Genomic DNA, 17,074 nt, shown 5'->3' on the forward strand with positions numbered 1-17,074 from the left:
CCCTTTGCCGACTCGCTCAGTACCTACGGACGCCACTGTGCGCCCAAACACTGCGCGGGTCGCTCGAGGAGGCGTGCGGCGGCGACAGACAACCCCCTCGGGCCTCGGCCCCGCCGCCCGCGCCCGCCCCGCCCCGCCCCGCCCTCGCCCCGCCCCCCGGCCCGCCTCGCCCCGCCCCGCCTGCCGCTCGCTGGTCCGCTGGTCGGCGTCCTAGTCCCCGGGAGCTGCCGCCAAGCCGCCGCAATGGGCCGGGCCCGGCCCTGCGAGCGCGGGCCCCCCAGCCCCGGCCCCGCCGCGCCGCCCGCGCCCCCGCCACGCCGCGCCCGCGCCCTGGCGCTGCTCGGGGCCCTGCTCGCCGCCGCCGCGGCCGCTGCCGCCGCCCAGGCCTACGCCCGCCACACGGAGGCCCAGGCTGCCGCGCGGCAGGTCCGGCGGGCGGGCGCGGGGGGCCGGAGACTTGGGGGGGTCCAGGCGGGTGCGGCGGGACTCGCCCAGGGTCTGGTCCCCGGGATGGGGTGGCGGCGGGGGAGGGCAGGCCGTGTGTTGGCTGGGAGGGGCACGGTGCCCGGGGCTGGGGAGGGACTGAAAGGGCAGCCCGAGGGGCCTGTTGGGCCGGGAGGGCAGCATGGCAGGGAGGAGAAACTGAGGTCCCAGAGGTCGGGCAGACTTGGAAGGACTGATGGGGGGGGCGGTGAAAGGACTGGCCGTTGTGAGGCACTGGCACGAACACACTGCAGGACAATCGCAAGACTAAGTGACTCAGACGGCGGACTGTAACAATAGAGTGACGCTGGGACCAGAGTCTGGAGGGGTCTGCGAGCACTGGGACAGCATGGAGGGCGACAGGAGGGACAGCGGGTCAAATAAGGGGACATGGGGATGGGGCCACATCAGGAGGGAGTGGGAAGACTCGACAGGTTGGGGGGTGGGGGTCTTAGAAAGTGGACAGTGGACGAAGGCGTGGAGTGAGGAAGGGGGACGGGCTCTGGGGCGGCGCAGAGGTTACATTGGGGCAGATGGGCTGCGGGGTGTGGGGAGAACTCAGGGAAATGGTGTCCGGCGGGTGCTCAGCACAGCCCCTTCCTCCCTAGCAGGAGTCAGCGCTAAAGGCCCTGGGGACAGAAGGCCTCTTTCTCTTCTCTTCCCTGGACACTGACCGGGATATGTACATCAGCCCCGAGGAGTTCAGGCCCATCGCTGAGAAGTTGACAGGTACCAGAAGAGGCCGGGGCCTAGGGAGGAGGGAGCCCAGGCACTGCCCACAGCTTCTTGGCCCCGGTATCTGCTCTGCACAGGAGCACCGCCTCGGGTAGAAGGAAGATTGTGGGTTCTGGCAGCCCTGGGGTCCTCCTTGCTCTGCCACCTTCTAGCTGCTGGTTTGAGCAAGCTGTACACACACACACACACACACACACACACACACACACACCTGTTCTTTTCACATGTGAATCATACTAACATTCCCTGACCACGTCCTCAGGGCCAGACGTCACTTTAAGCACTTCATGTGAGTTAGCTCTGTAATCTTCACAATGGCCCGTGACACGGACAGTCGTTCTTCTCATGTTTATAGTTTGGGAGACGGAGGCACAGGAAGGCTCAGCGACCTGCCCAAGCTAGAAAGGTACAGAGCCGGGATAAGAACTGGGGCCATCTGGCTCCAGGTCCCACTCCAGCTCACAGGTTCGAGGATTAGAGAGAATATCTGCAAAGGCGCCGATGGGCAGTAGATTGTCAATAGACAGGAGCTATTCCAATTATTACTGAACGTTAAACTCTGCTGTCAGATTCCTATCCCATTCCTGCTCTCCATTTTTGCCTACCTGTAATCAGTGTTTTGTCTTCCTTCCTTCCTTCCTTCCTTCCTTCCTTCCTTCCTTCCTTCCTTCCTTCCTTCTTTCCTTCCTTCCTTTTTTAGTTAGATGAAGGGCTGAAACATCTAATGAATTATAAAATGTTTCTCTTACCACCACCCCAACCTTTGTGTCCATTTCTTGTGATATTTCTTGAACTTAGGATCTTGGGCATCTGCTTGTTATCCAAGTTGCCCAGTGTCAGTGGGTCAATTGATGGGAAAGGCAAGAAGAGATGCCAGCTGCTCTCGGGCGAGTAAGCATCCAAGCCCCGTGCTGGGTTTTCTGGTCTCAGGATGGGCCGGGTAGGTCTGTCACTTGCTGGCCCAGTGACCAGTGGTCACTGCCAGAGGAGGAGAGTCAGATGAAACATGCTGATTTGCTGGAGCAGACCTGCGTGTGTCTCGGGGCAGTCAGTTCTGTCGTGAAAGCAGCCGAGGAGGGAAACAGGTCAGCACCGTGCGGATTGGCTCTGACCTCTTAATTCTCACACACTCTTCTGAGCATCCACAAAGCTCCTCCTTGTCCTTTTCTACGGCCAGTGAGCCAGAGTTCCCTCATAAGGACATGTTGGCTAAGCTTCCTGGGCTTTGGGGCACTTTTAATTTTTTTCACATAAATCTTTTTCACCATCAGGGGAAAATAACCCCTCCTTTTGTTACCTGTGAGGCCACTGTAAATGCAAAACTGGACCAAGTTTTGGGAAAACAAAATAAAAAACAAAAACAGCAAATCTAAGCAGCAAATAGAAGCAGTCTCTCTAGTTGGTACAGTTATGAGTGTTTAATTTTCTGCTTTATACCTTGAAAGTTTGAGAAATTGTCTAGAATAAGCAAATGTTACTTGTAAGTCAGGAAATAAAACTTTTTTTTATTAAAAAAGCAAAGGGCCATACAATGCTGGGCATTGTTATTAATAATTATCTGTGACAGCAGTAAAACAATTGAATAAGCAAGCAGACTAATAACCCTGCAGGTTCTTACTGATCCCTTCCTTAGGTTTCCAGATTGCCCATTTTTTGCAAAGATTCGTTGCAAATGCAGACATAACAGTGATTCTTCAGAACAGGGATTTGCATCAGGAGCCACTGGAGAGAGCTAATTAAAAGGGTTGATTCTAGCCCCTTAAGAGTCTGACTCAGTGGGTCTGAGGTGTGCTCTGGGATTTGTGGTTTAAAATGGCATCCTGGGTAATTCTGAGGATCCTGAGTAAGAACTGCTTCAAATGCACCCATTCAGTCTGTCAGTCAGTCTGTCCACGATCGTCAAGCCTAGTCTCTGTACCACTAACCTGCTCTGGGAGAGCAGATGTGATAATTCCCACGCCTGCTTTGTCCCGTTACCAGTGTGCTGGGGCCCCACCCTCCTACTAGTCACCTGTTTTGAAATAGGCTTTGTTTCTCCCTTAAACCTTCATCACGACGCCCTCCACACTTGAAAGATTACAGATTTGGTAGATCTCTGAGCAGGAAGAGATCTGAGGAATCAAGACAGCCACTGCCAGCCCAGCCTCCCTTATACAGACTGGGAAATGGAGCCACCCAGAATATCAGAGAGAAGCGAGTCTCCTCTTTCCCAAACCAGTTCTCTTCTGTGACAACAAAGATGACTGATTCTGTTTCTTGTTTTCATTCATTGCTCTGAGCCCCATGACTGAGCGCCTCTCCAAGCATTGCTTGTTTCTTCACGAGACCCCCTGACGGGGACACACATGGCAACATGGACTCCATTGCTCAGAGAGACTGAGGGATTTGCCCCAAATGGTCCAGGAAATGGAGTGACCCCAACATGGACCTGGGCGGACAATGCCCGGCCCAGTGCATTCTCTCCCAACCCAGGAAAGTAGCTTCTCTCTTTGGTGCTGAGGATCCCAGCTGGGAGAAGCAGCTGCCTGCCCACATGCCACCTTTGGTGGGCCCAGCACCAAATTCATCTGGGACTCGGTTTGGAAGACAAAGGGAAGGACAAAGTGAGAATGGCCTTTCTGCAGCCAGCCTGGCCTGGTGGAAAGAACACTGGCTGGTGTCAGGAGAATTAGGTTTGAGTTCCAGCTTCCTGCCTAACACTGAAACCTCTGGTACTAGTAGCACAGCTAAAACTTATTATGTGCTTACTCTGTACTACGCCTGATGCGAACACTACACGGATTATCTCACTTAATCATAACAAGCCACTGGCCAATCACAGTTGGTGAGAAATGGGGCTTGCATTGAAACTCAGATCATTTGGTTCCTGAGCTTTTGAGGAAACTGAGATCTTCACTCCCCCAGAAGAGGGTTGGGGCTAATTGTGGCTTTGGAGTAAAACAGGCCTGGGTTGGAATTCTGACTCCCCGACTACCTAGCTGTGTGACCTTCGGGAAGTAACTTCACCTCCCTGAGCCTCTACTTTCTCATTTGTAAAACAGAGTTGGTAGTAATGTTTTGTCTGCCTCACTTTGCAACTAAAATGTGATACATATTGGTTGTTACTTTGGCAATTGTAACTGTTACCCTCAGCTCCAAGCTTGTCTCCCTAGTTTAGTCACCAGCAGGCCCCCCACCTCCAGCGATCTGTGTCTTATAGGGGCAACTCCTACGGCCAGCTACGAGGAGGAGGAGCTGCCCCCTGACCCCAGCGAGGAGACACTCACCATAGAAGCCCGATTCCAGCCACTGCTCCCAGAGTCCATGACCAAGAGCAAAGATGGGTTCCTGGGGGTAAGTTGTATAGGGGTGGAAGGGGGCCCCCACAGGTGGGTCACAGACAAGAGGATCGTCTGTATGCACTTGCCACCTGAGAATGGGTCTGTGTTCATCTTTCCTTCTTTCCTTCCCTCCTTTCTCAGCTGCCCTCTTTGCACCCAATGTGCCAGCCCTTAGGCACATTGGCCAGCCCTTAGCCATCCCTGCCCACCACACAGTCTGGTGGGGGAGGCAGGAAGGATAAGCACGAGCCTCTAACCCAGATGGGGGATCTGGGATAGCTTCCTGGAGAAGTGACATCTGTCAGGAGGAGAAGGGCGTGGCCAGGTAGGAAGGCTCTGGTTGGAGGAAAGACAGGCGCACCAGACTGTTGAGGCAGCCGCCTCACTCTTAATCATTACTTTCTGCAGGTCAGTCTTTCCCCCATCCAGGCGGAGTTTGTTGAGGCCCAGGCTTGTGTCCCCCACATTTGTGTATCCGCAGGTCCCTAGCACAATGCCCAGCACCTGACAGGTGCTCTGTTGAACGCCGATGCACATGCCTGAGGCTCTGCCCTTGACGGGGGCCGTGGAGTGGGGAGGGCACCTGACAAATGCTATGCTGACCAGCTCCTCCCCGGCCGAGGTCCTGTGGACAAGGTCTCCGGCCTATCATGGGACCCAGGCATCCCCAGATACCTGCCTCTCCCACCCTCTCTCCTGCTCTCTCCACTCGGCTTTCTCTATTCCAAACATGCCAGACATCCAGGCTTTTTTCTAACTGTGAGCCTTCTCTATGCTGTTCCTTCAGGCAGAAACAATGTTTTCCCCGTGCCCAGCCCACACCCACTCAGCTCTTACATCTCAGCTGAAATGACACTTCGACCTGAAGGCAGAAAGTGCCAGACCGGTCAACCGAGGGCAGGGAATGGGTGTGGCTGGACCCAGGGTACATGGGACACATGCAGCGGCATCCCGGTCTGTGGGGCTGGAAGAGAAGTTGCCAGACCTCGAAAGGCCTCTGTTGTCTGACCGTGGCCTTCATTCTGCAGCAGCAAAACACCATAGCAGATGTTGAAATAGGAGAGTTCCCTCATCAAATCTATGCTTTCCAGGCTGGCAGCTGGAGCGAAATGGGAGGCAGGAAGACCAGTTCCTGGGAGGCGGGGGCCAGGGAGGCAGTGGTGATGGTGGAAGGACAGCCTACAGCCTGGAGGGTGCCAGGAAAGGAGCAAAGGCAGGGTGTGGCTACTAATGGAAAGTGTGTGTTTTTGGGGGGTGCGAGTGGTGGCGGGAGTTGGTCTGGTGGGTGACGAGGTTTATGGTGGCTGTTTGCTCCATGGGGACTGGAGGAAGGAAGCAGGTCTGATGGGGAGGAAATGAGGTCAGATTGGACATGTTGAAGTTGAGGTGCCTGGAGGATGTCTGGGGGAGAGTTCACTAAGTGGTTCGAAACACAGGTTTGACCTTCCATGGAAAGTTCTGGGTGGGGATGGGTTTGGTGGTGATGAGCCTGGCGTGGGGGTTGGATCTGTCTGAGCAGATGAGTCCCCTGCAGAGCAGTGAGAACGTGCACTGACGGGGCAGATGGGTCAGGAGCAGCACCCCAGCCTGGCCGCCCTAGCAGAGTCCTACAGAGCCCAGCCCCCCTTAGCAGACAGCTCCCCTGCAGGCACTCGCCAAGCCCATGAGCTGGACCCAGCAGGAGGGCGGACAGGCTCTGCTTGGCCCTGCACAGCCAGCCCTGCTTTGAGGACCTGCCTGTTCATACCCCTCGGTGGGTGCTCCCTGCATCTTTCTCCTGCCACCTCTACTTCCCGCTGAGCCCGGGCCCCCACCACCATGGAGATGGGGGAGGGAGAGGACACCTGCTGCTGTCAAAGATGAGGGCAGCTCCCTGGGGGCTGAGTACTCCTGAGGGGTGCCAGGCACTCACTGTCCTGGTGGCTGATGCCTCAGCAGGACTCCTGCCTGTAGCCCAGAAGGGCAGGGAGAGCTACCGAAGATAGAGCTTCCACCAGGGGCCCCGCATGCTCCAGACAGGTGTGCAGGCGGGCCTGCAGTCTCTCTCACCCGTACTCTCTCCTGCCCAGCAGCATATCAGACAGAAGTGAGGCGGGTTCCTGATGGGGAAATGGCTCAGGGCAGGCTGTTTGCCCAGGGGCCCAGCTAATGTGGCACAGGGCAGTTTCTGTAGGGAAGGGCGTTCCTCTTGTCTGAGGGCTCATCCTGCTCTTAACCTTGCAGATTTCACTCAGAAGGTAGTTACTACCTCCCTCCTCAGACTTAGCTCCAAACCCAAACTCTGACCTTGTCAGGAGGACTTAGTCTCCTCAAGGAGGAGACCTGGAGAAGGGATCAGGGAGCAGAAAGCAAGGTTCCCTCTGCCCCCTGTTCTAGTCCTGGGTGGCCCTCCAGCTCCCTCAATGACCCTGCCCTCCAGCGAGCTGCTCTGGCCTGGGCTGGGCCTAACTGGCCTGCAGGGGCACTGCTTCTCGGACAGGGGGCCAAGGAGGGTGAGATGAGCCTCGGCTCTGGCAGGACAGTGCCAGACTTGTGGCCACCACCAGGGTAGGAGCCTTCCCTGAGTCCCTCTGCTCCCTCAGCTTGTGGGCTGGCTCGGCTCGAGGGAGACCTCCATCCATGCATGGGACAGGGGACCCCAAAGTCGTGGTTCTCTTGGCCCAGAGCTTTGGCTCTCCCCTGCTCCAGGTCTCCCGCCTGGCCCTGTCCGGCCTCCGCAACTGGACGACCGCAGCCTCACCACGTGCTGTGTTTGCCGCCCGCCACTTCCGGCCCTTCCTTCCACCTCGGGGCCAAGTGGAGCTGGGCGAGCCCTGGTGGATCATCCCCAGTGAGCTGAGCGTCTTCACCGGCTATTTGTCCAACAACCGCTTCTATCCACCACCGCCCAAGGGCAAGGAGGTGAGGGCAGCCCAGGCACAGCCCCTCTTATCTGCACCTGGACCCCCATGCTGCCCCACTGCTCTCAGCCTCCCTCTGGACCCATCCCCACCCTGGCCCTTAGGCCTGCAGGTTCACAGCGGACCCTCACCTAGGGGATCCGGGCCCAGCAGGGCCAGGCCAGCCATCCTGGGGTCCCACTGCCATTCCCCCAGGTCATCATCCACCGGCTCCTGAGCATGTTCCACCCGCGGCCCTTCGTGAAGACCCGCTTTGCCCCTCAGGGGGCGGTCGCCTGCCTGACTGCCATCAGCGACTTCTACTACACCGTGATGTTCCGGTGAGCGGCCCTCACACCCCCTCCCTGCCTCCCGCCCAGGCCTGGGACTCCAGGACACAGCACAGCTCAAAGCCCCCACTCCACCAGTTTCCAGCCTGGGTCTTGCCTAAGCAGCTGTGGCTCTCTGAGCCCTGGTTTCCTCATGTGTGCCTCAGGGTGGAGGTAACTTCTTAGGAGGAAGAGAAAACGCACAGAGTGTGCTTAGCACAGGGCTGCTGGCTGTGATTGTCATCCACAAGAAGAGGGGTGTATAGAGCTGTGACACCAGGTTGCACGCGCCCTTGCGAGGCTGTGAGAGCTCAGGAGTCGGGCAGGGCTTCTGCGGATGGGCAGCCCTTGGAGGGCCTCATGCCTTCTCCCTGCCCCACACACTGTCCTTCCCGCCTGCCTAGCCCTCTCCTCCACACACAGTCGGGCCGAGGGTTCCCAGGCATTGCGGCTGAAGTCTGAGGGCGGGCTCCAGCTCAGGGGGGCTGCTGCCAGCTGGGCTCCTTCCCCAGGATCCACGCCGAGTTCCAGCTCAGTGAGCCGCCCGACTTCCCCTTCTGGTTCTCACCCGGCCAGTTCACCGGCCACATCATCCTCTCCAAAGATGCCACCCACGTCCGCGACTTCCGGCTGTTTGTGCCCAACCACAGGTAGGATCCTTGGCCCGGTAGGACCCATCCCCTGGCTCCAGGGTCTGATGCAGGTGCCCTGAGGCCCCCTCAGTCTCTGCCCCTGCTTTGAGCCCCAGACCCACCCCTCTTGGGAGGGACCTAGAGTTGACCCTGGAGGAGGCAGCTTGAGGCAGGTGGAGGAGGGTTTTTGCTCCATCCGACAGGTATGTCCCAGATGCTATATGGGCCTGGACCCAGTGCTGTGCTTAGGACCCAGTGCAGCAGCAGCCCCTCCCTGAAGCTGGGGCCTCCCGCCCTCATCCCACTGATGGACCCCAACAGACCTCTATTACCACAGCCTGCTCATGCCACCCTAGGGGCAGGCCAGCCGGTGGGCAGGGACTTGGCTGGTTGGGGTCCAGAAAGGCTTCTCAGAAGGGACATCTGCTTTCAGAAGCAGAAACCTGGGGGGTGAGGAAGGTTTAGCCAGGCAGAGGAAACAGCACGAACAAAGGCCTGGGGCAGGCCCTCCACTGGCTGCAATCGCTACCACAGAGCCTCAGGGGGCTTCTGGGACTGTCTATGGCAGCCACCTGCCTGTCTGCGTGACCTGCTCACGGTCAGCCTCTCGTCAGGGGACCTAGAGACCCAGGCTTCAGTTCTCTTCCAGCCACTTGCTGTCAGGGACAAAACCTGGGCTGGGGGCTGAGAAGCCCATAGTTAAGTCTCAGCCATGGCACCAGCGGGCTGCATGGTGGGAAAGCCCTGTGGGTAGGCCCTGGCCCTCTTTGGGCCTCAGTTTCCTCATTTGCTAGATGGGAGTCTGGCTCCTGGGCAGGAGTAAGGGGCTGGTTGGGATAACCTAGGAAGAGGAAGTTGCCCCCAGAAATGAGTGGCTTCCTCTCCCTCCTTGGAGGGAGGGAGCATCCTGAGCCACAGGGAAAATGAGAAAGAATGAGCTTTACTCCTCTGCCTCCCCTCCGCAAGCACGCAAGCGCCTGTGCTCCACAGGCTCAGCCCCGCTTATATCTGCCTCCGTCCCAGGATTGGAGGTGGGGGGTCCTGGACTGGATGAAACAGGAGAGGGGCAAATGACCAGACCCAGGCCAGGCCACGCCACAGGGACTGCTGACCGTCTCTGAGGGTATCCAGCTCCTTCTGCCCAGAGTGGTTTGTCAGTCCTGGCGCGCCCCCATGTGGCAGATCCACAGATGGCACCTGGTTAGGCTAGACTTCCTGCTGGACAGTGCCAGGTTTTCACTCCTGACCCACTCTGTGTCCTGGATGAGCTCTGCCTGAAAGGGACAAGGGCAGACATGGATCTGAAAGCCCTTTGTGAACTGTAAAGGCTGGGCCAGTGGAGGGTGGTGTGGTCGCGGTGCCTTAAGAAGAGCAGCCCACAGAGAGGAAAGGGCCCAGGCTCTGCAGTCAGAGTCCCAGCAGTTCTAAGACCTTGGGTTCAGCTTTCCAAGCCTCAGTGTCCTAATCTGTAAAATGGGGACAGTTGTGCGATTTCAGCGAGATAATGTGGACATGTGGTTCATGGGCCTTGCTGACAGTGGTGTTCTGCTCTGGCCGCCCGCTTGCCCGTCCCTAGGTCTCTGAATGTGGACATGGAGTGGCTGTACGGGGCCAGTGAGAGCAGCAACATGGAGGTGGACATCGGCTACATACCCCAGGTGAGCACCCAAATGGCCCCACCCACTTAGGAAGAAGGTGGGGCTCAGCTGCAAGGCTGTCACCAGGCCTCTCTGCCCAGCTGGCGAGGAGACTCAGGGAAGTCCACGATGCAAGACAGAGCTCCTGGCAGGCTGAGCCCAACTGTACCCAACGCAGGATTCTGGGAAGCCACTTGTTCCTGCACACAGCATCTGCCATGGCCCTCAGACAGCTTCCCGCAGTGGAAGGAGTCCTGGCTGGGCCCTGGCTCTGTCCCAGACTCACTGCCCTTCCCTGGGCCTCAGTCTCCCCACCTGTGCAGTGAGTGGGGGATCTTTGAGGGTCTCTCAGGGCCCATCTCACTGACGTCATCCCTCACTGACCTCCGGCCTAGATGGAGCTGGAGGCCACAAGCCCCTCAGTCCCCTCCGTGATCCTGGATGAGGATGGCAACATGATTGACAGCCGCCTGCCCTCAGGGGAGCCCCTCCAGTTTGTGTTTGAGGAGATCAAGTGGCAGCAGGAGCTGAGCTGGGAGGAGGCCGCCCGGCGCCTGGAGGTAGCCATGTACCCCTTTAAGAAGGTGAGGCTGGGCAGGGGTGAGGGCCAGGGTCCGGCTCTATGGGGCTGGGGCTGGAGCTGTGGGAACAGCAGGTGGGCACAGGGCTCCGGGCGTTGTGCAGGGCTTGCTGCTGAGGCTGCCTCCCTGCAGGGCCTAGTGGGGCCAGGGGAGCCAACCCTTTGTCATTGGAACTTGGAGGAGGCGTCCCCCATTTCAGCAACCTCCCTCACATGTGCACACACACACACACATACACATTACACACATGCATGTATATATACGTGCTATACATACCACACACATTGCAAACACACATGTGTATAACATAATGCACACACATACATGTTATGCACTCATCCCCTGATGGGACCCTGGCCACAGCCAGTAGTTTCTCTCCGTCTCCGCCTGGCCCCAGGTCACCTACCTGCCCTTCACCGAGGCCTTCGCCCAAGCCCAGGCCAAGAACAAGCTGGTGCACTCGATCCTGCTGTGGGGAGCCCTGGATGACCAGTCCTGCTGAGGTGAGGGAGACCTGGCCAGTCCAAGGAGAGAATGGGGGAGACACTTCACACGTCACACTCCTGTTGGAGGCTGAGGGACTCGGGCGTGGGCTGAGCTCATAGGAAGCTGCTGCACACAGCAGTAGAAAGAGCCCAGCTCAGCCTTTTCAGTTTGGAAACCTTGGCTAAGTGACTTCCCCTTCCTGAGCCTCAGTTTTCTCAATTGTGAAGGAGGAATAACATACTTGCCTCCCAGAGTTGCGAAAATGGATGTGAACGTGCCTGTGCTCTGTAAAGTGTGACACACAAGTGAAAGAAAAAACTAGTGCCAGAGGCTGGGCAGGCATTCACTTGTTTAGGAAAGCCACCAAAGACCTACTGGGTGCAAAGTTCTTTGAGAATCAGACATTGGGTACAAAGATGAGTGAAACAGTGAGCCCGTCCTCATGCAGTCGATCAGCAAACATCCTGGGCGCCTCCTGTGCCAAGCCATAGGCCAGTTGCTGGGAGCCTTGCAGAGAGGAAGTCGGAAGTGGTGCTGTCCTTGGGGAGTGCACAGTGTAATGCAGAAGGCAGACGCTGACTAAGTATGAGCGTGGTGACTGTTACACAAGGCAGAGTCCAGAGTGGCACTAGCGTGTGTAACTGGGGGAGTCAGGAAGGCTTCTTAGAGGAGTGACATTTAAGCTGAGACTCTGAAGAATGAGCAGGAGAAGAATAATCTGTACAGAGGCCCTGGGGCACAGAGTTTAGTGGATTTAAGACTACCAGTCCCTGGGCCAGGTAGGGCTCCGCCCAAAACCTCAACCCTGGATGCCAGTATGTTATTGATGTGAATTACAGCTACCATTTATTCAGCACCTACAGGCTCTTTGAATCTGTTTCACCTGGGTGCACAGACCATTCTGTAGTCCCTGAGGGTTAGTGCTGATTGAAACCCAGTGAGACACATGGGGGGCCTCACTCTTCTGCCCTTGCCTCTCCCTGAACAGGTTCAGGGCGGACTCTCCGGGAGACCGTCCTGGAAAGTTCGCCCATCCTTGCCCTCCTCAATGAGAGCTTCATTAGCACCTGGTCCCTGGTGAAGGAGCTGGAGGACCTGCAGGTGAGTGGAGAGTGGGTGGGAACAGCCACTCGGAAGCCCCTGGGACAATGCTGGGGGCTGCAGCATCAGGAATATGCCCCACTGTCGCCACAGAACAACCAGGAGAACCCGTCCCACAAGAAGCTGGCTGACCTGCACCTGGAGAAGTACAGCTTCCCCGTGGAGATGATGCTCTGCCTGCCCAATGGCACTGTGGTAGGACAGCCCAGCACCTCTACCAGCCTGCGGCCAGGCACCTGGGGTCAGAGGAGGCAGCCAGCCAGGGGCCTGGACTCGCACGCCTGCTCAGGCTTCGGGTCTGACTCCACCACTTCTGCGCGGGTCTCTTAGCCAGTCTGAGCCTCAGTTATCCTGTCTATAAAATAGGAATCCTGATGCCCACTCTGCCTGCCTTGTGCAGGTGTCAGGATGCTCCCACAGGAAGGGGGACCCAACAGCATTTTGGGGACCAGGCAGCAGTGGGCACAGTGTAACAGCAGAGTGGACAGGAAATGGCCTGAAAGGGAAGGCTCACCTTGGACCATTGTGGCCAGCCCTGGGATAGAAGGAGGGAGTGGCCAGGCCTTGTGACAGGCACCAAGGAGCTGGGGACGCACCAAGCCGAGCCGAGCTTCAAGACCCTACCTCGCCGTAAGGGCCCCTTACAAGCATGCACACACGTCTTCTCGTTGGATTCTCACAGCAGCTTTGGGAGCTAGATGATCACAAATGCCCACTTTACAGACAAGGAAACTGAGGCTCAAAAAGTCCAAGACTTGACAAAGTTGCACAAGTGAGAAGGATAGCTGGCTTTGAAGCAGGCCTGCCTGTGAGCCTCAGCCTCTCCTGCTCTCCTGACAACCGGCAGTATGGAGTTCAGGGGTCACGGGAGCAGAGGAGAAGAGGGGTCATGGGGGTGGGGGCGAGCGAAAGATGGTATTGAAAGGCGTTAGGTTTTCGCCCGTGGGCAGATGAGGTATAGAAGCTCTGTGGTCAGAGGGCCCTGTGTGAGCAGAGGCAGGAACCGGGGTCAGGTTCCGACGGTGCTTAGAGCTGCCCTGCCTGTCTGCCACCCCCCTCAAAATGAGGACAGTCGAGGCCTGAGAGTGGCCGCTTCTCCAAAGGGAGCCTGAGAGGACAGGGAGTGGAGGGCTGTGGGCCTGGGTGGGCCCACTCTCCTCACCCAGCCCTTCTCCCAGGTCCACCACATCAATGCCAACTACTTCTTGGACATCACCTCCATGAAGCCCGAGGATGTCGAGAACAATGTCTTCAGCTTCTCATCTACCTTTGAAGACCCGTCCACAGCTACCTACATGCAGTTCCTGAAGGAGGGCCTTCGGCGCGGCCTGCCCTTGCTCCAGCCCTAGTGTGCCTGCCTCCCAGGCCTGGGGCTGCTGGAAAGTAAGGCCCCCAGCGCTGATGGACAGGCCCCTGGGCCCCAGAGCCAAGTGGTCCTCGTACATTTCAAATGTCAGGCACCCCCACCCCGTCCACTCCCAGGCTGCCTATGAGGTCAGGGGTCAACTAAGGGTGGCCCTCCTAGCTTTGCCTCTGTTTTGGGGTTTTGGGGGTTCACAAGGGGGTGCCTGGGCTGACTGAATGGGTGAGTCTCTAGCTCCAGCTGCCACCATCAGCCCGGCTCTGGAAGCTGTTTGGGAAACCCCCCCCCAAAACAAAGCCTGGGGTGATTTCCCTGCACCTCACCCTCTCAGGCACATAGTCCAGGCCCTTGTGGGGTGAAGAATAGGGAAGAGTGGGTGCTAGGAAAACAGGGCCACCCCTTTCTCCTTACTTTCACCCCCTCCCAAAAGGAACGTCAAGAAGGCCTGGCATAGAACAGGGGGAAGAGAGAGCCAGAGAAGTACTCTTGTTTTTCTGGAGCCTTCCTCCTGGCCACAGCCTCGACTGCCCTTCTGTGCCTGGAGTCCCCAGTGGGATCAGTCTCAGCTGAGACCGCCATGTGGAGGCTCTGGCAGAACCCTCCTGCAGAAGGGGAAGTCATGCTGTACCCCAGACCTCGGCTCCCCAGACGAGTCTATCCACCCTAATGACAGGACACCAGAACCTGTTTGGGACTGGCTGGAGGCCAGATGTCTGGGAAGGGTTAGTGTGAAATAGGTTTCTGCCCTAGCAAGGGGCTCCACTCAAGGGTCCTGAGGCCCAGGCCCAAGGCACCCCGACTGCCTGTCCCAGCACAGCGTCACAGTAGGACTGCTGGAGCCAGAGCCCGTGTCGCCTCCTGCCCCTGAGACCTCAGCTCCACAGATGTGTAGCCCCACTAATGAACACAGCCTCCCCAGAGCCAGCACTGTCCAGCTGTCAGGGAGGCCAGACCAGCTTGTCCACCATTGGGTGGCCGTTGGCCCTCTTTGGCCACTCTTAGGGCTTTGGTCCACGTCCTACGCCACTGACTACAGCCATTCTCTTTTTTATACATGCAGAAAAGTGTTTTCTATGTGAACTTTCTCACAGTTTGTAGGTATTTTTGATAACCCTAGCACTGAGGAGAAGGAAGGGACAGTAGTTTCCCCCAGCAGCTGCCCCATGATGGCTGGATCCGAAATCCTAGATGGATCCAGCTTGATGTCTTTGCAGGTGCACCTATGGGAAGAAACATTCCTCTCTTCCTTCTCTTCTAGCTTTTTAAAAACAGTCGGTGTACCCCAACTCTGTCCTTCACCTCCACTCAGGCCCACAAGGGGCTCCAGGGCTTTCATTAAAGTCTTGGAGCCAAGCCTGCTCCCCTGCTCCTGCCCCACAGGGGCTCAGTCTTAAACCTGGGAGAGGAAGGAAGGCAGACATTTCCTCAGACGTACTCCCTGGCCTCCCATCTGTTGAGTTCCCCTACCTGCCATTGGAGGATCCACACTGAGCCTTCTCTATCTGAGGCACTTTGTTAAGATTACATGTATTTTCTCATTGAATCCTCACAACAAAACTGTGAGGCAGATATTAACTTCCCATTTTACAGATAAAGAAACTGAGTCTCAGGGAAATGAAGTGACTTGCCCAAGGTAACTCATTGGTAGAGTTGAGATTCAGCCAGAGTTGATTGTGGAATAGTTTGTTTTACATTGCACCCCCACTTCTCTCCCCTGCCTGTTTTCACTGAGGTGAAAAAAAGCTTTTCAAACCTAAATGTCTCATTCCCCTCTGATCTCCAGACCTAATGGGGCAGGAGCCAGCAAGCTCTGCCAAGTTCTGTACATCTTGGGAGGCAGTGCTTTCATGCCCTTTACAAGGAGGGAAGGTCCCTAAGTCCGTCTCAGTGCTTCCGGGCCTGGGTGGCAGAAAGGCACTGATTGGTTGGGCTTTCTGCATCCTTATCAGATGCCTCTGACCTCCAAGCACGTGGTGGGGGAGGGCCCCAACTGCTTTGTCACCCCTCTGCCACTTCCCTCACCTGTCCCCAATATGTCCTATAATAAAATTGGAGAGACTAGGGTAGTTCTAAGTGCCTTTCCTTTGAGGGGAATGTTGTTCAACTGTCCTTGATCTGACTCCTGTGGGATTGGCTTGCCAGATGGGCAAGGGGATGAGGCTGGAATGCCTTTGGGGACTATCTTTTCTGTCACCAGAGGGCTTGAGTGACTTTCTGAAAATAAGTTTGTGATAGACCCAGTAGTAGGACTTACTATTTTTAGAATCTGATGCTCTGTTACAAAGATTTTGAAGTTAAACCCATTATCTTAGAAGCAGAACCCAGACAGGTATTGAGTAATTTTTTTCAGGGAGTGCAAGTCAGGAAAAACCTGTGAAAGGAGTGAAGCAGAATGGGGAAAGGAGAAATGCTGGGCAGGTAGAGAGTCTCAACGCCGAGCCTTGGCCTGATCACAGGAGAAGGGCTCTGGAGCATAAACCACACGGCAGAGTCGAACCAGCCTTTTGTAACCAGTATCAGTATTCTTTGACTTGGGAGTGGAGTAACTTCCCAAAATAGGGCCTCCATTCTCCCTTCTGCAAGGGCAATTTTCCACAAAAGAGGGCAGCTGTCAGAGGCCAACCCAGCAGCTGGAGGATGAATTCATTGGCAGAGTAGAGGGGATCTGGGTGAAGCATCAAGAGCATCTACCACACCCAGGAAAGAATGGATTTGCAAGATTTGTCATTGCCCAGGAGAGGGAAATCCATGATTAAAGTAACAATTGCCATCCTGCAAAGAAGGCTGGACGGGGAAGTCAACCTTCGTCATTTGAAATATGGTGGGTGTTAGGTCAGCTGTGGGCATGGTCAAAGCGGCCGGGAGCCAAGTCATACCCCTCTGCCAAGTCAGACCCCTCCTCGCATGACGGAAACTGGGGCCCCTGGCGTTTCCCAGAAAAGGCAGCATACCGCTGGTGCGATAAGCAACTCTGGACACAGCTGCTCGCGCCCGATCTGCGCTGGGGGGCCTGCTCATCTGCCACCTCACTCAGCCAACCTCCACCCCAAAATCGCATATATGCCTCCCTCTCTCTACCCTGGGCGCGACTTCGCCGGCCCCCATCTGTGGACCAGGGAACCTCGCTCAGGAGCGCAGAATAAAGCACTCACTTTTCTCAACCTGCCTGCCGCTTAGCCTCATTATCTCGCTGCAAGCCTTACAGTGGGGATCAGGATGGACAACCTCCGAGGTCTCTGGCCAGAACCAGCTACATAACTTGCAGGACCCAATGCAAAATCAAAAAGCAGGGCCCCTTGTTTTTTAAAAAATAATGACTTTCAGGAGGGCAACAGCAGAACATTAAAACAAGCACGGAGCTCTGCCCGTGAGGCCCTGTGTGGTTGGCCTGCGCCTGGCAGCTGGGACTTGCTGGCTTTGAGCCCAAAGAACTGCAGTCTGTGAGCCAGGCACAGACACATGCTGAGGCCGGAGGGGGCCATGTGACCCAGGCCTGGATGCCATGGCGACCAGGACCTGAAGGGTTTC

General features: G+C 56.7%; 1 protein-coding gene across 2 annotated transcripts; it reads left to right on the forward strand.

Moving 5' to 3' along the window:
• Window positions 1–243: 243 nt before the first annotated feature.
• On the forward strand, window positions 244–14,224 carry SELENON (selenoprotein N). 2 transcript variants are annotated; one of them, XM_033113311.1, is made up of 13 exons: window positions 244–426; window positions 1,095–1,212; window positions 4,418–4,551; window positions 7,227–7,439; window positions 7,634–7,758; window positions 8,259–8,396; window positions 9,955–10,036; window positions 10,411–10,599; window positions 10,994–11,099; window positions 12,071–12,183; window positions 12,277–12,378; window positions 13,362–13,566; window positions 13,977–14,224. In XM_033113311.1, exons 1-12 carry the CDS (start codon window positions 244–246, stop codon window positions 13,530–13,532), a joined length of 1,674 nt encoding a protein of 557 aa, XP_032969202.1. In that variant the 3' UTR covers window positions 13,533–13,566; window positions 13,977–14,224. The 2 variants fall into 2 exon arrangements, with proteins under 2 accessions (XP_032969202.1, XP_032969201.1); XM_033113310.1 differs by having other exon boundaries at window positions 13,362–14,224.
• The last annotated feature ends 2,850 nt before the right edge of the window (window positions 14,225–17,074 follow it).

Source organism: Rhinolophus ferrumequinum, chromosome 9, assembly GCF_004115265.2.
Source record: "Rhinolophus ferrumequinum isolate MPI-CBG mRhiFer1 chromosome 9, mRhiFer1_v1.p, whole genome shotgun sequence".
Lineage (NCBI taxonomy): Eukaryota > Metazoa > Chordata > Mammalia > Chiroptera > Rhinolophidae > Rhinolophus > Rhinolophus ferrumequinum.